The sequence below is a fragment of the Archocentrus centrarchus genome, chromosome 13 (assembly GCF_007364275.1).
Source record: "Archocentrus centrarchus isolate MPI-CPG fArcCen1 chromosome 13, fArcCen1, whole genome shotgun sequence".
NCBI classification, from domain to species: domain Eukaryota; kingdom Metazoa; phylum Chordata; class Actinopteri; order Cichliformes; family Cichlidae; genus Archocentrus; species Archocentrus centrarchus.
Genome location: NC_044358.1, coordinates 40919849 through 40946250, shown reverse-complemented (window position 1 = coordinate 40946250; position 26402 = coordinate 40919849). Strand labels below are relative to the sequence as shown.

General features: G+C 44.5%; 1 protein-coding gene across 3 annotated transcripts in view; it reads left to right on the top strand.

The window, feature by feature from the left end:
- Window positions 1-26402, top strand: part of epha4l (eph receptor A4, like) — a 58040-nt gene that overhangs the window by 9350 nt on the left and 22288 nt on the right. For all 3 annotated transcript variants that reach the window (XM_030743700.1, XM_030743699.1, XM_030743701.1), the window contains one exon: window positions 19009-19164. In XM_030743700.1, the coding sequence (XP_030599560.1) occupies window positions 19009-19164 (156 nt within the window). The remainder of the gene's footprint in view (window positions 1-19008; window positions 19165-26402) is intronic.

The following is a 26402-nucleotide window of genomic DNA, read 5'->3' as shown; positions in this document are numbered from 1 at the left end:
GAGTAGAAAAAAACCAAAACAGAGTATCAAGCAGTCTGGAGTCTGAGCTTTTTCCTCATGAGGATTACTTGTACACACTGACATTATTTGAAACTTGGGCCATGTTTAATATGAGCATCCACCACTGGAACAATATATGTACGACAGAAAATAAGGAAATGCACAGTAAGGTCCCCTTTAACTTCAATCATCTGTGTGTGTATGCGTGTGTGTGTGTGTGTGTGTGTGGTGTGTGTGTGTGTGTGTGTGTGTGTGTGTTCTCTTTAAATCCTGTTTGAATGTGGGGTGTGTGTTCAGGACCCGATTGTGATGTCAGTGTGTGATCAGAGCATTTTTGCCTCAGCAGTCTTTGCTGAGCTGGAAACTCTCATTGGTATTGGATTAAGAGGTTTTACGGGATGAAGTTTCTCTCCTGTGCCCCATTCATTCTGTGTGTGCGTATCTAGGTCTCCCATTCTCTGCCTCCCTCTGTGACAGTGTTAAATATGCGCTTGGGAGCATCATTCTAAATTCACCAGTAATTCTATTAGCCGCTGGTCCCCGATGACTTTAAATACACAAACTCAGTCCCTTGTCCCCCCCCCCCCCCCCCCCCCCCCCCCCCCCCCCCCCCCCCCCCCCCCCCCCCCCCCCCCTCCCGCTTGGCTCCTCGTCTTTCTCCTCTTCTGCATATACCACAATTAAGAATTGCATCTTCCTTTAGGCCGCCTTTTTTTGTCCAATGTCTTCTGTCTCTTCAGATTTCCTGTTGCTTCAACGCTATTCACAGGCGTTCCTTTTCTTTTCATATGTCTTTTCTCTTTTCATAGCCCTCCGTTTTACTGCCGAGTTTCTGTGAGCAATTTCACCCATTCACACCGTCTTTTTTCCTCCTTCTCTCTGCTCCGGCCGTCGAGGCGGTTAGTGTTTGTCAGCCTGTCTCTGGTGGCAGCAGCAGGAAGTGGGCTGAATAATGAGATACCTTCACTGTGGGGAGGGAGGCAGCACACCAAACATCATCGCCCGTCACTCTCCCAGCAAACACACATGCACAAGTGACACACGAGAGCGGGCGCACAAACCCGTAATGTATATCTTGGTATAAACATATGCCATACGTGATTATACAACAAACTCATATATGTAGGCACATGCATGGAAAAGATGAAGCAGTGACACACGTCTACATGCACACTAGTTTTGCTTTAGCACACACAGACCCACACTCTGAGCAGAGTGCAGCAGAATGGAGGTGAATGTACTCATCACTCTGCCTGCCACCAGGAGGCTCATTTTGTGCCGCTGAATAGAGACGAGGAATCTATTACCAACGGAGAGCAGGAAAGAACAACAGATACAGAAAGAGAGGACAAAATGTCTCACGAGGAATCCTCCACCTCCTCCCTCCCCGTTGTGCTGAGTAATTGCTTAAAGGATTCTTAAATATTCTGTCTTGTTTGTCTCTGATTAAAATAATAGGAAAAAAAAAAGTGCCCTCAGCACACATACATCTTCCCTTGACTGAATGGGAAGGAGAAGAGGGAGTGGGTTGGTGGGGGGAGGGGGACGCTGGTGGTAATTCAGCCATCATTAGCCGAGGTGCTGAAATGCTTTTCCTGCTCAGGGGCTGTCCTGCCTCTGTGTTTGTTCCCTTCGCGGCTCGACACTCATCACCCCTCTCTATTTCTTCTCGCGGTGCCCTATTTAGGGCAGGAAGCCACGGTGATCGAGCATGACCCAGACTGATAGCCGCAGCACTCCCACAGTGCCAGCTACACCTCAGGGTGTATGACTATATTGCTACAACAATCCATCTTTAAGTCATTTATCTCCTGCTGAGTGAGTTTTTCCTCTTTTTTTTTTTTTTTAAGGATGAAAATCGAGTTCCTCTGTCAGAATTTACTGGTGTGCCCCGTTTCTGTTTCTAGCAGCGGCTGAAGAAGAAGAAAACTAGAAACTGCATTTAAAATCAGCTTTCTGGAAAATCAGATTTAAAGAGGTACTAAATGTTATGTCAAGGTGCATGAAAGTTTTGTTGAGCAAATACAGCGTGGAAAAACTGTCAGTGGAATCAGATCAATATAATTGTGTTGAATGGACTTAAATCAGGCATAGCATTGGTTCAAGTAGCCCCAGTGGGGCACATCAGCTGATCTCAGTGCCAGCCCACATCAACCGATGGCTCAGTTCACACCCTTGTGTGCATTTCTTTGGCCTTTTAGCCTGTTGCTGCACATCTGCATTCCACTTCCTCTCCAAGTCCTCCTATCGTGCTGCTTCAATCAGTGTCAGATCTCGTACCGCCGATGCTACCTGCCGCTCTGCTCCGTGTTTTGTCTTGCTGCTGCTCCACAATGGCAGAGCAATGCCACCAAAGATAAATTACCACAGATGGAAATCTTCTTTTGACTAAAGTGTGGTCTAACTGCAGTAGCAACAAGTGTCATATGAGTTCCATTCAGTGCTTTATTTAGGTTTTTCATCATGTCGTTGAGCCATACTGGAAAAATGACAAGTGGTGGTGTTTTTGGTAAATTAGTTTGGCAAATCTGGGGACTTCTCATTGTTTTTGGATACAGTAGTATTGAATGATCTAGATAGTACAGAAAATACATTCATTCCCAATACCGTCACTGTCCCATTAACACCACGGATCTCTAATACTGTACATCAGCTGTTAATGGACCTGGTTTAAACTTTGTAAAGATGCATTTTTTGATGATCTGCCTGCTTTTTCGACCTTAAACTTTCAGCTCACTTTAATTTAATTTAAATATATTGGACATAGTGAGAACACAGTACTTTCCTAACTGCGTACACTATGTTTTTACAGTGCGGCTTACATGGTTGTCCACTGGCATTAGCAACATATGGGCCATGAGGATGATAACATTTCCCTCTCCACTCCTCTCCTCTCCTCTTTGAAAAGCATCCTCTCTTTGAAGCCCGCGATGGGAAGAGGGAGCGATTAAAGCAGTCAGCAAGCAAATTAGCATGTCAAAAGGCCCTGAATCAATACCCCAGCTCTCTACCAACACAACCGTGCAGTCCTTTCACCCCTCCTTCCCCCCTTCTATGCATCTCTGCCATTCCCATTCCTCAGGCTGTTTCCCTTCTTCTCCCTCCATTTTCTCCTGCACACTCTCCCTCTTGCTCCTTTGCCTTTTCTTTCTCCTTCGCTCACTTTAAAATTTTTCTTCTTCCCCACTCTTCCACCCAAAACCGCCTGTTTTCTCCACGAGCTGGCAGATGGATGGAGAGAAGAGGCAGTGTTTGTAAAGGGAGATGGACAGATGCATAGGCAGAGAAAGGCGGATGGAGAGGGAGAAGTGGACAGCCATCAAGTGGGCATGGGTGGACTGTTTTGGAGAGAGAGAGAGAGAGAGAGAGCGAGAGAGAGAGGTTATGAAAGAGAAAGAGGGCCCCTGCCACCTTCTTTGTGCTGAAAGAGAGGCAGAACGAACCTCTCTCGCCAAGAACAGCAGAGGAGATCCGAGATGAGGAGACAGGGAGGGAGAAAAGGAGACAAAAAGCATGGGAGGGAGTGAAGTGGAAAGAGATTTAGTTCCAGTCTGGCAACCTTGCTTTTTTTGCACTTCATCTGTCGGTTCACCATTGCACAGAAATCCCTTTGATCTGGGGCAATATGTTACTGATCACCAGCGCAGACAGACGCAGAGTATATGTGTGGATCTGAACCATTATCAGTCCTGTATTTATTCAGTGCACCTGTCTCAGCAGGCATATCACATGCTGTATCATAAACTTCTATTAATGTCCCAATCGCAGTGCGCGATCTCTGCCTGCAGACAAAGCAGCTCAGCAGCTCCTTAGATGGACAGCCGGCTCTCCTTTAGCATCTGACAATGGGAGGCTGATTGCAAACACCTTGAAATGTTTTATCTCTCCCTCTCTCTTTCTCCTGCTGATTTCAATCTTAAGATCCTCTCATCCAGCGCCGGCCAGCAGTATCTAGGTGGTCTTTTTCTTCTCTTTCGTCATCATCCTTTTTTTCTCAGAGGGTGCAGAGTTCAGTGGCCAAATCAAAGGCAGCTCCGTAGCAATCAGTTAGGGGTTATGACAAAAAGCCTTGCAATAAAGGACCGCTGTGTAATCTGATGGGCCCTGAGACTGGATGCAGTGCCCATTCTAATGAGCTGAGATCCCCCTTTTCTAATCACAGTGTAGGAGGAAGTGGCACAGTGCTTCATTCTCCCTGGAAAAACACACACACACACACACACACAACACACACCACACACACACACACACACACACACACTTAGAATGTGTGATTTGAATAAAAGACTACATGCAGATTGTTGCAAGGAAAACAGATTAAAGATGTGAAGTGGGAGGAAGTATTCTGGGCATCCAAAGCCCTCTTCATCTTAGACAATGGAAGATGAGTTTGGAGACTCCAAAAAGCTTAAATTGACATTAGACTCGCCTGTTTGAATCAGCACCTCAACAGATGAATTGCTGCATTAGAATATAGTTTGGTTTCTTGATAAAGAAATGAATGTAGCAGCTTGTGTAGCTGTACAAGTGCCAAAAGCTGCAGTTCTTATAAAGGTCACTTGAGGCTGACTCCAAAAGTGAGTCGTTGTTGAATCCCCAGACTGCCATGTGAGAATGCTCAGCTTTACAACAGAAATATGCATGTTTCCAAGTCTGTACAAAAAAAACAGGTTATAGGTTTATATAGCTAATTTATCCCTTCATAACAACCTTACTAAGCCTGACTTATTTTTAAAACTTGTCTGTTCAGATTGTATTAATGCTTAAAGTTATGTCAGATTAACGGTGGTGACACAGGCAGCTATAGCCGCGAGCTTTCTGCTAGCCTTCACCTCTGCTAATCTGAATAACTGAACAGGATGTTTTGAACATTTTTGTGCTGCTGGAGCCTTTTGGTGCATGTGTGTCACATTTATGGGGCCAGTAACCTGGTCTTCTGTCCAAGAAATCTGTTTTTGTGAGAAATTCTGGAATTTTTAGTTTTATGTTAGCAGTGCACCCCCACAGAGATAGCTATCATTGCTGTCTTCTTTCCCCCCTCACCCCCAACAGGTCCCCTCCCTGAGTCTGGTTGCCAGAGGTTTCTTCCTGTTAAAGGGAGTTTTTCTTTCCTGCTATCACCAAATGCTTGCTCATAGGGGATTATTTGATTTTTGGGGTTTGCTCTGTATTATTGTAGGGTCTTTACCTTACAGTATAAAGTGCCTTGAGGTGACTGTTTGGGGGAATTGGCATTATATTTGCCACTATGTAAATAAAATGTAATTCAATTATGTAATAAGGTAGTATTCGTCCCTTTCATCCAAATATGGTCACTTCAAGCAATGATAAAATACCAAACTTTCTGATTGGTAGTCCACACCCCCAGTGGATCATGTCTGTGTTCACTATTTTTGTACAGTCAATGCTGCTCATGAAAAAAACAGCCCACCACATAACACATGTAGTCTATGCTCAGGTTCTGCTAAGCTTACTGTCTGCTAGCTGCAGCTTTATAGTCATATAGATGGTGTGTGACACTTTCCCTCTCATGTAACTCGTAACACACCTATTGCCGTTTTACATAAAACTCTATAGCATACATGCACCTATATTTTTCATCTCACCCCAGAAGGTTGAGAACAGGTGCGTTTATGTGTATGCACACAAAAATGTCAACTTACATGTGTATCAAACACACCATTGGGTTTCCTCTGAGGTGTAACCTCCGTGCGGGAGAGCTGAAATGTAATTTGGGGACGCAGAGCTCTCACTGCGCTGGCGGACCCAAAGTTGCTGATCTCCAGCCAGAGGCAGAGGTGTGTCCGTGGCAGGGCACATCTCTGGGATTAGAAGCCTTGATCCTTCCTGATATGCAGCAAGTTGCTAGAAGGGAAAGGGGGGGGCAGCGCAGTCCCTTGAAGACTCATATCATGGAGGTATGAGTGGGGAAGAAAAAAAGAGGAGCGAGAGAAAATCGAGACGGACAGATAGGATCAAGATTAAGAGAAAGGAAGCGATTGAAATCAAACAAGGGCACCAGAAAAGTGCATTGTTTGACAGAAGGAGTGTGTGTTGTAAGAGAATAAAGGGGAAAGGAAGATGAATTGATTCCTGTCTAGTGGCCCTGATAAATGGCTGGAGATGTGAAAGGTGGAAATGGGTGGGGTGGGGTGGGGGGTGTTAAGGGTACAGACGGTGATCGCTCTTTGAACAAGCATGGTGTAGTCGTGTCATGACCTCTGGCAGCTGCGGTAGATATTACAGTCACTATCACCTGTGCGTGTCAGAGCTGGGCTCACCTGACTTTGAACTGTTTTCATTGGGACTGCAGGGAGCATGAGTGAAGTGACCCTTTAAAGAGTGCAGATAGAGGTCAAGACAGCAGAGCTATTCTCCTTGTCAAAGAAAACTAGCTTCTACTGTGGTAACACACACACACACACACACACACACGCACATCCTGATTTGGTGTGTTATGTTAGCACTGGTTTTTAGTGTGTTGAGATCATAAACTGTATATAGTAACAGACGATGCAGCCACCATGGCATTACCCATTCATTTCTGGACTCTGTATTTTCAAACCTCAACTTAAGCATTTTGGCTGCCATCATGTTGGGATTTTTTTGGAGCTTTCTAGCATGGAGTCTATGGGGATTGGCTCCGTTTTGGAACCAGCCTCAATGGCCACATCAGGAATTGCAGGTTTTGGCGCTTCACTTCTTGGCTGTAGTCTTCAGCCCCGGAGGTTGCAGCTTGGTTGAGATACAGTATTGACAGCATTAGCAAGAGAATAAAGGAGGTTATGAACACATTTTTGGCAGCTTTGTGAGGCAGTGGTGCTGCTTTCATAATCAGCAAAGCTGCCAAGTGTGGAACATCAACTTAAGTGATGACAAATCGTAACGATGAGAAGAGATAAGGAAAGGTAGAAAAAGCTGTAGATACGCTTCCAGTAAAAGAAGGCAAAGAGTCAGAGGAATGCAAAACATGACTCAGAGGCTCGACCGTGGCCCTCTTCCAGCGGTGCCCACACACTTACTTCAAAGCTCGCTGTGCATTTCACCCTCACATCCCTTTGTTTGCCTTTCCCACATCGTCACTGGGCCTGCGTGTCTGTTGTCACATCAAAGCTAAAGGCTAAAACACATTAGCAGAGTAACCTTGTCTGAGCAGCAGCCAATTAACCGAGAGGCTCCTGTTACAGACCCTGTACCCTACCGCCCCCCATCACCGTTCCACTCTGCCCGCAAGGACAGAGAGGTTTAACTAGCCTGGGGTTAGGCAGGGCAATGTATGCATCCAGCTACTGACCACACATACACTACCAGCTTAGGATGTACACACTACCTGAACAGGACAGTTTCAAAACTTGGGGGGGAGTGGAGGATGAGGGGGTGTATTTTTCTATGATGGCAATGACCTCGAATCTGTTTCGAGAGAGAGGGGAAAGTGGTCTGGAGGGAGTGAGGGCCTGAGTGACACCAGGCGAGGTCAAAGGGCAAGGGCAGTGACAGCCGCAGTGGAGACCAGCAGGCCGTCACTGGGCTGACATGAGCTGTTGAAGAGCTAGTGACCCAGGAAAGTTTTTTATGTAACCTGTGTGCGCGTGCACGCTCAGAAATACACACACACCTAGAGCATAAAACTGCACCTACAACGTGTCCCCCGGCGCAGAGACACAATGGCAGCGCAGCATTCCCAGGGACACACACCCTCACGCGCACACACATGCACAATAGAAGGTGTTTTGAGGCCCCAGACAGGCTGTCGTCTGGGAGCTACAAGTAGATTACCTAAACAAACAACCTAAAAATACCTCCCTTTTTCACCCGCAAGTCGACCCTTTCCAGCCTCTCCACCGAGCTGCTTCTGAGAAACCGTCAAGGTTGATGTTAAACTTGCCCCCGAGACCGCAGACAACGACGCAATTTAAGTTTTGCATGTGCAAGCTAAGCGTTGACAGATGTGTGCGCACTTTCATTTGACAAACTGTATGTCACATGTGTATGTGGTGGAGTGTATCTGATTTACTACAGGATTGCAGTAGAGTCATCTAAACTTACATTTAAGCTTGGTGTAAACCATTTGTTTTAATTATTTGTCATTATGGAGCCATTTTAATGATCCAAGTGTAGTTTTTTCTTTTCTTCTGCAGTAACTGAAGATTAAACAAAGCATCTGTTTTGTGTGAAAAGACATTCTGCTTTCATATTTATCTGGATATCAGAATACATATGATGAAGATTAAGGTTTATTTTTCCTTTGAGCTATTTGCAAAATGTGGTAATTACATCATACTCTATTTTCCAGTTGCAATGTATGCACCTGAGGTTACACACCTGTGGTAAGCAGGCCAGAGAGGGTGGACTGATGGGCTTTTTAAAAAATTTAATTTAAGCTTTATTTAACCAGGAGATAAGATGCTTGAGTTTCTTAGCAAACGTGCCATGGCCGTGGTTACAGAACAATACCTACAAGAAGATATACACATTATTCTTACACATATACACAAAAGTAAAGAATGAAGCCATAAAGGCATAACATTACTGCCAGATGTTACTTCATCCACATCCAAATCACCTTAATTCATTAAGTGAGACCAGCTGCTGAGATTTAGCTGATGTTGCAGCTGGTTCCAAACAGAGTTAGCACATAGAGGGAACATTTAGAGTTGCACTGTGAGCAATAGCTATGACATTATTATGTAAATCAAAAGTACTCGTATCTCAGTCTTGCGATACCTGTTAATAATTATTAAGGCTCTCCCAAATACCCTTTGCGTCCCAAACTCAGTGTTAATCAGCCGCAAACAAAGTGTTACTATGCAAGAGCAACAACTCCTGTCTGATTTTAAACCCGTATCAACGTCATACACATGAGTTAAAGATAATGGCACATTTTAGGTTAGTTATTGCATTAATCTTACTGACTTGAGTATTTATTATCCATCCCTACATTTTCCTTCCTACTGATTCGGGCCGCTCAAAAGTCTTTGCAAGCTTCTCGGTGTGTGATGTATTTTAGCTGACATAAGTAGATTGTCCTTTGTTTAGCTGTCGTGATATTTTTTCTCATTTTGCACAGAAAGCTCGTGATGTTAATATATTTCCCGGCTTTAGAATGTGTATGACGTATTGTGCACTGTGCAAGAAAAATGGAATATGCGAGTGAACAAACTGCGCATTGAGCATGTGTCACTGTGCGGCCTGCGCGGTGATTTGTTGTGTGTTTGTACGACAGTGTCAACGTGGCTTACGCTTGTTTACAGAATTGGCTGTGAGGCCCCATTGAGACCACTTCCCTATCGCTTCCTCTTCACCTATTCTTAGTGTGTGTTCTCCTCACACATCCTGCCTCATTCTCCTTGACTCACCGCGAGCAGAATAGTTAAACTCTCCCAATTGTTTAGCGGTGTGTGCGCCCCTGCGAGTGTCCCCTCACACATCAACAACATTAGCATACTCCTCCCACCTCCCACCCATCTACCTATTATTTTTTTCATAACTGAATTGAAATGCGGCTCTCTTTTCATTGTAAACAATGTCAGGAAAGTATGCTAAACACACACATGCGGGCACACACATCCAACATGAGACACTAGCCCCCTGGAGACCTTGAGGAATTGGACCAAGACAATGCCATGACTGTGTTTGTTTACCTCCCCTGGTCCCTGCTGTGCTGCTGTGCCCATGCTTAACCTGCTTACACAAAGCCTGTTGGGTTGATATGTGCATCTTTGTGTGTATTTGCATGCGTGCATGGCATTGCGAAGTGAATCTGCATACTCCAGAGGGCGTTTGAAGGGCTTTTGTGTTCATACCTGAGGGTTTGCAGGTGCGCAGAAGTTTGCACGCCTCAGTTTGTGCATGTACCACTTGTCTTGTTTGCCTTGAATTATAGCCCATTGGCCACCTGCTGTGTAAATCTTAGGTCACAAAAGGTCCTTAGTCAGTTGGCACGATGCCCGGCTTTGGGTGGTGCCATCCTTGTGGACCTGGCATGGGCGCAAAAGTGGAATCTGAGTGGCCCCCACCCAATGCAGCCAAGTCAAATAGTGTTTCAGCAGACAAGATGGATCTGTTTGCCTGCACCTCTTTTCCTCTTCTGTCCATTCGTAGCTTTTCTCCATTCATTTCAAAGTTCCAACAATTTCTGCTTTATGTACATTTTGATTTGCACCCTTTCCCCTTGTACGTTTTGTTTTTTTTTTGTGCCTCATTCTTTTCCTTACATTTACCTTCAGGACTTTGTGTCTCATTCTTAAAGGGGGGTATTGTGCCTTCTGAAGTGACTGGGTGGAATACTTTAGATTTTTGCGATATAACCATTGTACTAATATTCCTTCTTAAGGCGAACCTACAGGAATTAGGGAGGAAGTTGAGGCCTACGTGTCAATAAGAACGCTGAGCCTTTGGTGTACAGGAAGTCTTCAGAACAATATTGCTTTTTTTTTTTTAAATACAGTATAGGTGGCACCACATTGAACTCTTTGCTCTATAATGAAGCAGGAACTTGTTCCATTAGTCTTTTGTATTATCCAAGCAGCAACCTCTGGGGATGAAAAATGAAGCCAACGTGTCACCGTTTGAGGTTGGTTCCAGAAGTGAGTCGGTCCCAGCGGATAGCCATGTTCAAAAAGCATATTTACAGCCAGATTTAGTTTCGTCATTCAAAATCAGGTTCAGTTTCTTTTTTTTTATAACTGATCCATTTGAATACTGTTAAGACTTAAAGGCACATGCCCCTGTTTGACAGGTGTACACGGTGAGCTGTTGTTGGTTGCTAGGCCTCACCTTCACTAACTGGACGTCTCAACTGTGTTTGTGGTGTTCGTGTCTTTTGGAGCATTTTTAATAACAAATGATATGACTTGCTTTGCGGTACAGACCATCCAAGTAGTTTGTGTAGTTCTAGTATTTTACTAGTCTGTTACTTGGCACCAATTAGCAGATATGTGTGTTGAACCCATACACTTTATAGATGCAGCTTAACCAAACTTGCTAGGAGGAATCAATAACCTAGCACCCCATCCTCTTGTCCAAATTTCAAAACTTTTGCCTCCAAAAACACAACGGACTCCAAAACCAAAGGGAGGCGTCACTTTGGCTGCGATCATATTTTATATGCAGTCTGCGGTATTGTCCATAGCTGGCCTGTCAGCGGTCTTGCACAGTGTCTGCAAAAAAATCAGTACTGATTTGTGGAAATGCTGCAGATTAAAAAAATTTGGTTTGGTGTTGAATTTGGACAAAAGGCCAAGAAATCAGCACGAGGGAACAGTTTGTTCTACAGGTATAACTGCTGTGCTCGTGGTCTTCTTTTGCTATCGTTCTCCGTTTTACAACGTGTTTTGCTCATCTGGTTCTTTGACTGGTGCTCCTATATGTCAGGTATAGACATTTTAATTAGGGCAGCGTCTTGGGTGGCTCCCGTGTGATGGATTGGTGCGGCTGAAAATACAGTTATAAATCATCTGGCCTTTGACAGGCAAACTGCTGGCAACCCTCGCACTCGCTGGCACTGGCCACCGTTAGCAAAGCTGCAGTGATTGTCAGCAAGGTTGGCTTGAGTCTTATTAACGTTGTTAGCCTTGATGGCTTTTGTTTGAAGCCTTCATTAACACTAGTGAGGATGTCGACCCAGATGTCGCTCCCCGACTTTTTCGGTTGTGCATTTTAAAGGATAGTACAGCTAATATAGGACCCCTTTTCCCCCTGCCAGGTCAAGGTCAAGATGTGTGTCGAGTGTATGTCATCAATCATGGTGATCAGTTTCGGTGGCCGTGTGTCCCTCATCCATCACGCTGATGTGTTTCGCTGGCCGTGTGACTCTGCGTCGCTGTCACGGCCGGAGGTAATTAATAACCCAGAGTGACGGAATTAATGAGTTAACCTGCTCCACTCTCCTGCTGTTCCAGCGACAGATGCCAACGATCAGCAGCTAGTTAGCCCTGCTAATATGCCACTGGCTCAGGTGTGCTGATATGGAGGCTCTTTTATTGTATACCTTCATGTTAGTTTGGGGAGTATATATATGTCCAGCTTGTGAGCGTAGCTGGGGGCCTAAAGAAAAGCACTACTGGAATCATAATCTTTTTTATCAGGAGTCTCACCTGAGCAACTTGCCTTCCACAGGGAGGAAAAAAAGAGATCGAAAACACACAAAGGCAGGGGGAAAAGGCAAAAAGGCAGGTTGAATAGAGATCGTTGGCTCCTCAAGGTGCAGGAGAAGGCGAGACTCTCCTTGCCCTCAGGTCCTGAAAGCTGATCGCTTCGTTTTTTGAAAGAGTGGCTTTGTGAGGATGCCTCCGACTGCTCCTCTGAAGAGCGCTCACTGTCTGTTATGACTAAAAAGAGTGACTGAGTTTTCATCACCCATAGAAGATAAAGCGCAGCTTTGAAAGCAGGGGAAAGGCAGTAGTTTGAACTTAATTCTCCCTTTTTTTGATTACAAGAGAGGCAATTGTTCTGCCTGGGCAGGCCTGGTTATTGTGCGCCGTGCGCTGGGTGTTACATTCCCGGGGTTTTGGATGCTTATTGTAGTGCAAGTTTGCTCTCATGCTTTCATTCCCCAGTGTATTGGTTACTTTGTTGTGTAGGCTGCAGAATAGCTTGCCTATCAGGCTTAGCATGCGGGTCACTCAAGGTGGGCTGCAGTAGGTGGGTGTGTGGGTAGATGTGGATTTATTTGGCGGCATCTATTGCTGTTCAAAGCCTGGTGTGTGGGTTGCTGCCACTCAGAGGAAAACTTAGCTGGGTTTTAGTTGGCTCGCCTGTGGGTAGCTATCATTGTATCGTTAGCTTTTGTACACTCCTATTTTTTACAGATGGCCGCATCGATGGTCCCCTTTTCCCCCTCCGCTAAACTAAATCAGCCAGTAGAATCCCCTACTGCACAGACAAAACTACTCATTAACTCTCACAACTCACTCCCTCCACCCTCTTGTCCCCTTTCCTCCAAACGTGCTTTAGCTCAGAGACAACAGGGATGGGGCAGGGGAAAGAATGACAAAAGGGAAAAAGACTAAGCTAGAGAGGAGGATTGAATGAGTGAAAGAGCTGCTGGGGTAGAAAAGAGGAAGAATGTGATGTCCCGGTCTATGAGGGATTCCATTTTTTGCCTTTCCAGAATAGAACAGTAAGTCACCAGTCTCTTTGTCTGCCTTTGATCTCTCAGCTCAGGGATTTGGCACCTGACAAACCCCTCTCTGTCTGAAAGGAGGCTTGCTGAGAGGAAGCCTCCGAGAGCAGGGGAGAGAGAGAGAGAAGGAGGGCAGAGAAAGTAAAAAAAAATATGTAAAAATTAAAAGAAAAAAAAAAAGAAGCAGAATTAGAGAGGAACAGGAGCGATAAAGGACACGTATAAAAAAAAAAGATAGTGTGGAAAAATTGGGTTAGACTTTCGAGGGCTGTGTGAGAGGATATGATGAGGGCTTCTCAGCTCAGATCCCATTAAAACTAAATACACATGTGTTCGTGCGCGCCTCTATTTGCGTCTGTATAAGTTTGCCACGGCTGGCCCGGACAGTGATAAATCCAGCAAGTCTTAAGGGAGATTCCTCTCTGAAGCCACGGTCTCTTGGACCACCCACTATTGTGGTCTCTTTCCTCACACACACACACACACACACAAACTCGCACTCCTAATAGGAAGCAAATTCCCCAGCTTTACTTGGATATCAGCCTCTCTTTTCTTCCAGCCATTCCTTCTGCAGGGCAGTTACTGCTATAAACAAGCCCTGATATGTTGACATCACATTTTCAAACACAAGTTCTGAAATCCCGACTTTCAAACCACAGATGAAGATGCCAGAGCACGTCTACGGCAAAACAGGGATTTGGAGTTGTGCAAAGACTTCTGGGACAGCCTGTGAGGGTCAGCTTGGGACAGCTTAATAATTGACGGGCAAAAAAAAAAAAAAATCATCAACCGTGCACAGTTTGAGGTAGGCTGCTCTTAGACTGTGTCTTTAGACTTTTAAAGAGGCTCAGACCCAAAGGCTGTGAAGCATGGGACTCAATTAACTCTCCCTCCAGCTTTTAGCATGGGGGCACCATCTCAAACAGCTGCTTGACCCCGCTCTCAACTCCGGACACTTTCCTGGTCAGCGCACATGTACAAACCCTGACTTTGTGTTTTGTCACCTGAAGCGGTCACAACCTCTTGAACAAAACCCACATATCCCAGTGTCCTCCTGTTTCTAATGATGAGGCTCGGTGTTGAAGGATTTCTTTAGAGATAGAGTGATAAGACAAAGCACCTCCCAACTAATCTCCTCAATTTCTTTTTACTAGTGTGAAGATAAGAAACGGAGGCTTCACGCACCCCCTGCAGGCTACAGTCAATGAGGTCCTTAGCTTAGTGCTAGCAAGCAAAGTGACAGGGATTTAGGCCTGATTGAGTGAATGGGACTGGGCAAAGAATGGCTCAGCAGGTAGCAGCTAGCCTGGCTCTGTTAACGCCAAGCTATGCTAATCCAGCAGCCAGGGAGGAGAGTCTGCCGGCTCAAGAGCCTGACTTTATTACCCCTCCAAGAGAGGGATTTCCCAATATTTTAGGGGGTTTGTGGATTTCCTCTGCTGTTTGTATGTGCGAGCATGTCGGCTGTCGGTGGTGGAATGTGTGTTTTCGTTGGAAGACCAGCTTCCTTCTTGCTGTGGTGTATGTGGATAGATACTGATTTGATTTCTGGTGTGGTGAAAACATTCAGGTTTGTTTATGTGACTATATGCAGGTTTCCTCGATATATTTATGACTGTGGCGTTAAAGTCCAGATGCCTTTCAAATGTACTTTGAGATCTGGGCTGTGCGTGAGCTTGCGAAGACGAGGGGAGATTGCTTTACCCCTGCAGACTGTGAGTGTGTAATTATCTGACTTATATTGGGTATGAGTTTGCCCATCTGTCTTCATTGGGGTTATTTTTTACACCATAACAAGATAGACAGACACTCACGTATTCCATTCTAACAAAACCCAAACCACAACCCTCTGGCCTCCATACCATTCGTTGCCCACTGCCAAGCACACGGCTGCCTCGCTGACTGACAGGTTATTTGGTCCAATCGGTGTTGCGACTGTCTGCGCCGCGCCTCTTGGAGAATTGTTCTTTTGTCCTCGTCTTTCTGGTTCAGCGCTCAGGGGGTGAAATATAACCCTGCTACGTTTCCCCAACCATTACAGAAACGGATAGAGGAAGGAGAAACTCCTTGAAAGGCGAGCTCTCCAATCAAACTGTCACTCAAGAGGAAGGTGAACACTGTCGCCAAAAGTAGGAAAAGTGTCACTTAGGTTACCATCTCAGGCCGAGGTGTGTGTGTGTGTGTGTGTGTGTGTGTGTCTATGTTAGGCCCGGGCAGTGTGAAAACAGCCTTGTGAGAGTGACAGAGCTCCTGGTGTGCCAAGTGTGGTGGCATTTGTTTGTTAAATGGTCTGAAATGCCACCGGCTCTGGTTTCATTGCAGCTCCCCGTCTTGCCAGTAGAGCATAGCCTAAATTTGTGAGAGAGAGACTGGTTATTTGATCTTCTCTTTTTTTTGTTAGAGGAAATAGCACCCTTTCCTCCTCTTCTGTTGTTTCTGGTAATGGAACGCAGACTTGTGAGAAAGGTGAAGAGCGAGAAAGCACTGAAGTAGATAGATGAAGACAAAGGGAGGAGGGATTGGTGAAAGGAGTAGGGGCCTCTAGGCAACATGTTGTTCTCTGTTGCTAATTGGGGGGAATTGGTCGAGCTCACAGCATTTGCTTTTTCTCTTCAGTTGGATAAAATACAGATAAATTTTGAGTTCAATGTGTAGAACTTCTATCTAGGAACCTACTGCCAAGTCTACTGATTTAGCCTCTGGGGACAAAAAAACTAAACAATTTTTAGTGGTTTTTGATGTATGTAGCTAAGGGATATCTGATAGTTCCTGTTCTGTGTGCCAGTCATTGTTTATGAATACAGATAAATTGGAAATGAAAAAAGTCTATATAGAGAGAGACGCGGTTTCAAGACTGCATTTCAGCAAATTCAGTCGCTCTTTGGCACGCAGGCCATTTACTTGCATGCAACCAAAGTCTTCTCTCTGCTCAATAACTACAAAATCAGAAGCCTTTCAGTGGTAAAAATCACGATCACTGGCTTCAGATTGTCCGCATTTATTTGCTGTGTATAGAGAGTACAAAACCCTAGGCAGCTGCATGTGTTAACTGTTGGTGTTTCTGTTGTATTCAACCACTTCGGTTTGGGCTAAAATATCTCAGTAACTATTGGAAGCCTTTCCAGGCATTTCTTTTCCTCTAGTGAAATATCTTTTATATCGCATTCATTCATAGTTCCTGGCTGATGTCTGTGTAGATACTCAGTCATCCAGGTCATAGTAGTCTCTGGAGCTTGAAAAAGGCGACTGGACTTCTTTTTGTTTCTTGAAGACGTTTCACCTCTCATCCGAAAGGCTTCTTCAGTTCTCAACCAAATGGTGGAGAGACCCAGGTATTTAAACCCCTGTGGGCGTAGTCCCCTGGAGGTGGTTATGACCCTCTATTGATCATGTGCGTGAAACACATGTGCCCAGGTGTGAAGGGGGCGTGGGTCATATTTAATCAGTGGTTTCAGGTGCCGTTTACACGAGACCGTTCTCATTTTGAAACGGTGTCGTTTTGATGCGTTTCGGCCTTGCGTTTACACGACAACGGTGTCGTTTTGATGCGTTTCGCCCTTCTGTTTACACGACAACAGAGTGAAAACGATGTGTTTCAGAAACGGGGTCCAGAGTGGAGCGTTTCAGAAACGCACCGGCTTGCGTTTTCGTGTAAACACTTGAAACCGGGGTGATTTGAAAACGCTCGACTCGCACATGCGCACTATGGTTGCGACGGCCAGTTTTTCGTGCACGCGCAAACTGATAAACAGTACTCGCGGATTCACGAGTGCTTCTTATGCTTTTCCTGTGTTTTTACCGTTTTGTAATTCAGCGTTGTGTGCAGCAGTGATCCAACCTCATCATCGGTCCACACAAAACCTCTCACATTGGCCGTTTTGTAAGTAATGACCAATTTGCCGCACTACCTACTGTGTCACTCCACGCATGCGCGTCTTGCGTAAACAAACTTTGCAAAGAGAAAACCAACGCCAACTTGTGGCCTGGCATGGGAACTACATCGTTTTCATCGTTTCACATGTCCTCGTGTAAACGCGGATCGTTTCTGAAACGCCATCGTGTAAACGAAAGGCTGAAACGCATCAAACGACACCGTTTCCAGTGAAAACGGCTTCGTGTAAACGGCACCTCAGTTGAAACCAATTTAGGACTCCGCTCCATTGTTTCCTGTGGCCTATTGAGGTCACTGGAACAAAGGTGTGAATGGGGGTTGAGACGTCTGGGAAGGGAGCTCAGGACAGCACTGTAAGCGGGGGAAAGTTGGTGACGTAATCCACCTCCTCTGTTCAATGATGGTTGTTCACAGTGGACATAGATGGCTTCTTTCACTCCTCTTTCAAACCATCTGTTTTCCCTGTCCAAAATGTGAACATTGGCATCCTCAAAAGAGTGCCCTTTTTCCTTCAGATGCAGATGTACTGCTGAATCTTGTCCTGTCGAGGTGGCTCTTCTATGTTGTGCCATTCGTTTGTGAAGAGGCTGTTTGGTTTCACCAATGTAGAGGTCCGAGCACTCTTCACTGCACTGAACAGCATACACTACATCGCTGATCTTGTGTTTGGCGGGTTTGTCCTTGGGATGAACCAGTTTTTGTCTTAGGGTGTGACTTGGTTTGAAGTATACTGAGATGTCATGCTTGGAGAAAATTCTTCTGAGTTTCTCTGACAAGCCTGACACATATGGGATGACAATGTCGTTCCTCTTGTCCTTCCTATTCTCTGTAGTTTGTGTTTGGCCTTCATTCCTGTGCATCTTAGCTGATTTGATGAAGGCCCAGTTGGGGTAACCGCATGTTTTGAGGGCTTTCTTAATGTGTGTGTGTTCCTTATGCTTCCCTTCTGCCTTAGAGGGAACACTTTCCGCACGGTGTTGTAGGGTCCTGATCACCCCAAGTTTGTGTTCCAGAGGGTGGTGGGAGTCAAAGAGGAGATACTGGTCTGTGTGTGTGGGCTTCCGGTAAACTTCAATGTTGAGGCTTCCATCTTCCTCGATAAGCACCGCACAGTCCAGGAATGGTAACTTGTTATCTCTGGTGTCCTCCCTGGTAAAACGTATGTATTTATCCACTGAGTTGATGTGACGAGTGAAGGCTTCTACTTCTTGGGTTTTGATTTTGACCCAGGTGTCATCTACATATCTGTACCAGTGGCTAGGTGCCATCCCTTTGAAAGAACCAAGAGCTTTACTTTCCACTTCCTCCATGTAAAGGTTGGCTACAATGGGAGACACTGGGGAGCCCATGGCACATCCATGCTTCTGTCTGTAGAATCCATCATTGTATTTAAAATATGTTGTGGTAAGGCAGAGGCAGAGACCTCCAGGGGACTACGCCCACAGGGGTTTAAATACCTGGGTCTCTCCACCGTTTGGTTGAGAACTGAAGAAGCCTTTCGGATGAGAGGTGAAACGTCTTCAAGAAACAAAAAGAAGTCCAGTCGCCTTTTTCAAGCTCCAGAGACGTTCCTGGCTGATGTTGATATTTTCCTGTAATCCCAAGAAGTTTGCATAAGTGAAATGTCTTAGCTGGAACTGGATGTATTTGATATACTGCAGTCCATACTGTGGGTAGAGATGTTGTGAACTGTAAAAACTTTGGTGTTCCTCTGACTTTCAATCTAGCACAGTTATCAAATCAAAATTTTTTGTTCCATACTTTGATTTATGAGCAAAACCATCCAAAAATCCTTTCAATGAGTTTTAGCTGCAATTTTTCTATGAGGACAGCGGCATACAGCTAAAATCATTTTATTATACAGAGCCTTCCAGGTTCTAAGTCTAACTTCTAGAACTAGTAAGTGATATACGTGTATTTCATGTTGACCATGCATGGTGACCAATATCCCATCTAACCACACCTCATTTCCTCTGTGTCTTTATCTTTTCAGCTTGTAAGATTGGTTACTACCGTGCTCTGGCCACCGACGGCGCCTGTTCCAAGTGTCCTCTCCACAGTTACTCTGTCAGGGAAGGCTCCACCTCCTGTGCCTGTGACAAGGGATACTTCCGCTCTGAAACGGACCCGGCATCCATGCCCTGCACCCGTAAGTACACCCGCATGTAGCCTTCATGACACACAGTTATATTACCAGTAGGCCATGACAAGCTGTGGTTTGCAGTGATTTTTCTGAACAGCCAAAGATAGCCGCAACCGAACACTGTTATGGAAAAGAACCCCAACACACACACACAGAACGACTGCCTTCACCAAAACACGGGTATTGAGTCTGTTGCGCGCTAAGGCTTGCATTGCCACGGCCTCACCATCATGCACACACACACACACACACACGCACACACACATACACACACACCCACACAGACAATCATTCTGTGCAAGCATCAAAAAGGTGTGTGCCGGTTTAGTAAGTATCTTTTGAATTCAGGTGGTACTTAGTCATCGGTAACAGTGACATAGTACTAATGAGGGTAAAAACCACTGCATCCCAGATTCAGTCTACCAGACTGTGAACAGTGAGAAGCTGCTAACGAAAAAGGAAAACAAGGGCAGATGTACGCAAAATAAAGCGAAGGGGACCAGGGAGAAAAAGAGAAGGCAAAAATGCATCTCAAGCTAGAGGAAGGTGTTCAGTGTTAGATTTCTCTGTGTGTGTATTCACTTTCCTCCGTCCTCCTATGAGTTAACTGCTGGTGAATTTGGTCCTTCCAAGCCTACCCCCCTGACTCACCACGTCTGCGATAACAAATATTGCCAGCAATCCTGCTGCCTAATGATACCTTGTTCCCTCTCTGAGTCATGGAACTGGGAGTTCAAACTAGTAGAAATACACACAAACAGGGAGTGAACAGAAAGAGACACATAACGCCCAAATCCCTATGCTCCCATTTCACGGGAAAATAATAAGATTCATACTTTCATATGAGAGACGTTTGTATATGAATGAGTATGTGTCATAAAGCAATTTTAACAACCAAAACATCTGTTAAGGTGCTTAGCTCATAGTTGGCTCGCCTTTCTGTCAAGTTCCCGTAGATTCATCACTCAGCAAAACAGCACACTGAATCAGAGCAGATGAAGTCCCCCTGTGCCTAAACTAATTATTTCCCTCTAGCATGGTATCTATACAGGATCCAAAGCGATAGTCCGCTGTGGGGAATTTTTAATATTGGGAAATTTTCAACTTTGACTGCATCTTTGCTGCAAAGTGCTATGGAGTTTACACAGATTTTCCAACTGTCATTAAACACTGAAAGTATTTACTCAGACGAGCGAGCACAAAAGCTTTTATGCAGTCACTGGACGCGTCATTTAAAGTGGCGATAGAAAGGAGTGAAATGGGTATTTTGTTTGAAGGACAGACAACAATGTAGAGCTGTAACAAAAACTCCATTAAAGGGGACCTATTATGCTTTTCCTCTTTTTCTGAAATGCGTGTACTGTTACAATGATGGATGCTCATATTAAACATGGCCAAGGTTTTAAATAATCTGGCCAGAGTATAAACACATAAACCCCACAAGCCAAAAGCTCGGGTTTCAGACTGCTCTAAATGGTCTGTTTCTACTCTTGGCTCTGTATGATGTCAGGAAGAGCAGATATCCCTAATATGGTCAATCCAGGCACACGGCTCTGGTTGTGAGCACAGAAGCTCCGCCCACATGTTGTGCTAATTTTTGTTTGATTTATTAACCCTTTTTAATAAGGGACCAGCCTTTCGAAAAGGATTTCTGCTTGGATTTGAGTTACAAACATATTCTGAAGCTGTTTTTCATGCTGCGAGAGGACATGTAATATTGTTTTTGGCAAACGAGCTCCACCTGGGCGTCCAGCTTCCTGTGATAGAAATTAAAGTGGAAAACAAGAAGAAAAAAAAAATGCAACGCTGCTGATTATGAATTACTGAAGAAAACAATATGGCTCGACAACAAAGAATCTGTGCTGGAAAACATTTTGTAAAAAAAAAAAAAAATCTGATTGAGTATTGTTTATTCTTTAATACAATTACACCTGATTTTAATTGCTGTTAAGTTGCAGTGCTGAATATTGATAAATCCCAAGTATTCATAAATGAAAATAATTAACTGCTAATCTACCATCCTCTCACTGTTTGGCCACATCTCATATAAACTGCATTACTAGCCCTCTTTTAATGGATGAGCTGGGAGGTCATCCCCATTGTCTTGTTAGTCAGTACGGCATTTCACAGCGGCTGCTGCAAGTAACAGCTGTCGAAGCTCATTACTCGACTGATTTTATAGGACCCTGCTTTGTCATTCCAGCTACATTCCTAACTTGGCGGTTAGGAACTGAACATTAGCCCGACTCTCTTACCGACCTTTGCCCCGCCTCGTCAGCCGGTCAACATTTGATCTTTGAACTCTCACCCCGTCTGTCGACTGCTGTTTTCCTTCCCTGTACATTTTTTTTTTTTTTTTTACATCTCACCCACATGTTAGAGCTCTGTAATTATAGCTGTCACTCATACATCCCTACTCATCCACATTTTGTTTTCACTCTCTCCCTCTCTCTGTTTCTCTCAAAACCCACTCAGAGTCACGAACAGAGCAGATGAAGAAAAAAAAAAAAAAGCCTCTTAAATTCATTTCCCAGTTTGCTTTGCTGAAGGTCAGGCTAGGAACGAGCCAGCATCGCTGGTAATTGGGGAGCATGTCTGTGTCTGTGTCTGTGTGTGTGTGTGTGTGTGTGTGTGTGCGCGCGCGCCTGTATGGGTTATTGAAAACACTTTTCCTCTCTCTTAGTTTGCAGTCGAGCAATGCAGCATGATTAAAACTGGATGTTGTGTAGTTTCATCATTGTACAAGTCCTGCTGTGTTCGCGCTCTCGGTGCCTGCACCTTTTTCATCTGACTCTTCTTTTGGTCGGGCATGCCACAGGTGAATGTGAAAGCTGCTTACTAATCAAATGATTTACCTCCCATCTTTTCATCTTTGGAGAGTTTCGCAATTTTTTTGAGCATTTTGGGGATTAATGTTTCATGTTCATGTTCTTTTTTTTGTATTCCATTGTACTCAGGCTCTAGCTTGCTTTTATATTAGTTTGTGAAGTACAGATTTTAGCTGTTGTAATTAATTAATAATTAATTAATTGTAATTAAACAAGAATAATTATGTAACAACAAATTATATAATTTATATATGCATATTTGCTCCTCATGGTGTATTTTTGTGGCAGTCATGCCTACATAAACAAATGATAAGAGTGTACGACCAAAAAATTGACTACGTGGACTACATGTGAATTGCAAGGTAGAAAAATAAAAGTGAGACATCAGTTTCTGCGCCACCGCAATCTAAGTAATGGTGTCTAAGAGTCTCAGCTCGGCCTCCCCTATAGAAATTATCTTGCTCTGCAACTGGAGCTCTGAGATCCATCTACACAGACGCTTCATTATTTTTTTAATAAAGTCATCAAGTAGAAAATATCACTGAACACAAACACAATTTAGTGTACAATATTAAAACCTAGGTAAAATACCCATGTGTGTGGGTATAAATACACCCACACACAAAGCAGTAATGAGGACCAGCGTCAGACACCCGTGGGAGCTGCTTGCTCTGCTTGTGTTCAGGTTATAAGGAGGGGTTGTTCTCTATTTTGGGGTTTCTGTTGGCCCTTGATGTGTTTTTCAGATTTTTCCCCCAGTTTTCTTAGCGGTGGTTTTGTGGAGGAAGAAGGAGGGACGGAGCGAGGAATGAGCCCAGACTGTGGAGGACTCGAGGGGGGCATTGAATGAATCCCAGCCGGATGGTAATGGTGGGGTCGTTGCTCTGGCCAATTTAGCCGGCTCTCTAACTCGGCCCTGCGCAACACTAGGCTAACAATTACTGATAGAAAGAGACAGACAGAGATAGGGGTGGGGAGGGTGGGAGCTTGCTGTGGGGAAAGATGGAGAATGGGAATGGAGTAAAAATGAGAAAGACAGATTAAGGCGGGGAGGGGGTGGTGGTGGTGGTGGTGGGGTATGGAAGTGAAGGAGCGGCGGGAAAGAAAGAAATAAGGCTCTGAGCAAATTGCTAGGCCATAAACGAAGAGAAAAGAAGAGGTGGGAAAAGAAATCACCAACTTTCTTCAGGAGAAACTTTCCAAGTGTCCCCCTGGATTCCTCCCATAAGGAGTGTGAATTTTGAGGCCATGTTGAGCTAACGTTGTATGAAGGTTGTGCGAGCATTGCGCTTCCGTCTCCCCCTGCCGTTCTTTCTCCCAGGATTAATTACCGGGTGTCAGTCACAGCCGACGGCTCTCCCACGCTCCCTTGTTCCCAGCGGTGCCTTCTGGGAGAGCGACAGGTACAGGCAAATGTAGTTTGTGTGGAATGCAGGGAGGAATACTGACATGGTGATGTAGATTTTATACAGCCATAAAGTTATATAGTGCAGTTGCTAGGTTTGTATTAGCAGGAAACAAACAAAAAAAAATCCTTTGTGGGGTGATTAGACACACACCTGTCACTGGACGTGCTGCCGCCCAACTCTTGCTATCTGTTTGTTAGCAAGAGCGAGATGAGAAAATTGATACCACTTTGTTGTCTGTATATGAAGTATGAAGCTTGAGCCAGGATACGGTTAGCTTAGCAAAGCCTAAAGACTGAAAGTAGAGGGAACTGGTCGCTTCCCAGCAAACATTTTGCTTTTGAATAACCGTCATGGTTGAAAAATAGTTCCAAAATGAAAATGAACCACGTTAGCAATCAAAACACTTGACAGAAAGAATGCAAAGAAAAAAGTCCCCTTAAACAGTTCAAGCTTAAGGGGACCTCAAATGGAGATAGGACACTTTCAAGCCCCTTTTCTTTTCCTGCTGAGCTAACTGGTCTCACACTCAGCACGTCCCGGCCCCGGATTTATGATGCTGACATCGGGGACAGAGAAGTGATATTTATAACTGTCTGACACGTTAGGTTCACCATGCAAACAAATAAGACAGAATTCTACATGCAAATAAACGGAAATAGTTTAAAAACACTAATACAAGTCTGTATACATGGAGAACAGGTTCTGGGACCTTCTGTTCAAAACCAAATACTAACCAGATTAGCTGTGATGTTTTTTTTCCTTGTGCATTAATTCCTTCATTGCAATAATATGATGTATATTTCTCACTTTGCAAGAGACGGTCTGGCTAGACTTGTATTCTGCGAACAGCATCATCATTCATCCACCTACTTTTTGCAACCGTACCACAATCAGGTTTAACCAGGGAGATGAGCGTTTCAGTCATGTTTGCTGGATTAGATATATATATATATATATTTTAATACATACAAAAGCAAAAACGGTTTTTTTTTCTTCTGCTGCTTTTAGTCTGGTAAGCTAAGCCAAGCTAAGCTAAAGATGCATTTTCTTTAGTGTTTACATAACAGAATTACATCTATATTTCCCAGAATTTCAATTAGTTTAATTCCCCCAGCCCTACTATGTAAATATGTTACCTTTAACTTAAATTTATGTTATCTGGACAAAGTCCAGATTACAGCCCAGTATCTCTAATAGCGTGTCAGGAATTGGTGTAGGGCTTAGTTAAACCTAGCTCACTGACAAAGGCACTATTATAATGATGGTTTGGGTAGGCACCTTAAATTAGAAATCCCATCTGTAACTTGTTCCCATTGTCTGAGAAGCAGACGTGGGGAATGAGGTGAAAGACCATAACGAGGAAAAGTGGGTGAGGAGATGAAAAAGCAGAGGAGAAGGAGGGTGCGTAAGTGCTTTATCATGATTTTTAATGGGAATTTATTAATAGATTTTCATGGAGGGCTACAGTTGGTAAGGGGAGGTTGAGTGCTGGTACTATTAACACAGTCCATTCTGCATCCTTTCATCTCAAAGCTCGTGTGCTGTGCAGTTTAAGCAGATACCTCTCCTCACCAGCCACGTTCATTATTTGCCCTCCCTCCCTCCTTGTATCCAACCATCCAAACCTGCTCCTTTCATACAAATCAGTTTTTCTTTTTCTTCTTTTTTTTTGCTTTCTGGGTGAACAGACGGTGTTTGCCTTCTCCTTCTGTCCTCCATCTCCGTCCTCTCAGCCTCTGCTTCCCCTCAGCATTTGCAAATTCACCGCTATCTGCCAGACTAACGCTGGAGTCCTGTCCGTACACACGCGGCCGAGCGCCTTCTGAGCGCACACTTCCCCGTCTCCATTAATACGCCAACACTCGAAGCGCGCTTCTTCCTCCTCGGGCGACCGTGCGTGCGCAGTCCTGCACACGGTCCCCTCTGCTGCTCTCCGTGTCTCTGTGAAATCACTCATTGCCATTGTGCTCCTCCAAAAATAACACTGATAATTAATTTCCGTTGTGAAATGATTCGTCTGCGGACTGACTAGCTTTCATATTTCACCCTGCATCGATCCCCCCAGCCAGCTCGCGTGCGCTTCATTAGTCAGAGAGAGAGAGAGGGAGAGAGAGAGACACGGGGAGAGAGAAAGGGAGAGTTAAGTCAATTACTGCCGCTTATGTTTGAAAGCAACGCAAAAAAACACATTAATTACAACGGAGCTGACATGTAAATTGGGATTGATGTGCCGGGAAGTTTGTCACATAGCTGCGGAGCTGCTCCGTATAAAACTATAGCGTGTGGCTTTTATATCAAAGCAGGGACTAAATGACAGGGTCCAAAGCTAACTTCGTCTAAAGTTATTCAGTGGCTGCCATAAAGTCCCACTCTTAGCAGCGGGCTCAGGCACCCCGCCACCTTCCAGCTGATTCTACAGGAATCAGAACGAAGTCTGTTGGCCTATTGGATTTCTGTTAGCATTCTGAATTAACTGAGGTGAAACGGGATCCTCCCTTTCTGTAATGGACAGGACATTAAAAGGAAACTCGAGAAGCCTCAGCTCACAATAAAGGGAGAGCCAAGTCAATTACATGTTCACATCTTATGTATGGAAAGAATTAATTGCTACAACCACCCAAGACTCACAGCCTTTTGAAGTGGTTATGAAAAGGTGGCACTATTGTTAATAGTGGTGAGACAGTTTTTCCAAATCTGAAGTTCGGTTCCGAAATCTGGAAAATGTTGCTTTTCATCATGATCGTATCGTGAACTAAAAATATACTCATTATTTTTATTCTGATATATTTATAGGCCACTCTTTACCCGAAGGATCTTTAAACATTAACGTCAACTTTTACCGGATGGCCGTTATTAAAGGGTTTCCACCAAGAAATCATCTTACACGACTTATGTATCGCTGCCCACCCACTGAAAAGCAAACCTCTTGACTAAATGACCTTGTAAATGAATGATTTAGTCTACTACACTGTAAAAAGGGTGTTTGAGCTGTAGTTGATGTATTAAA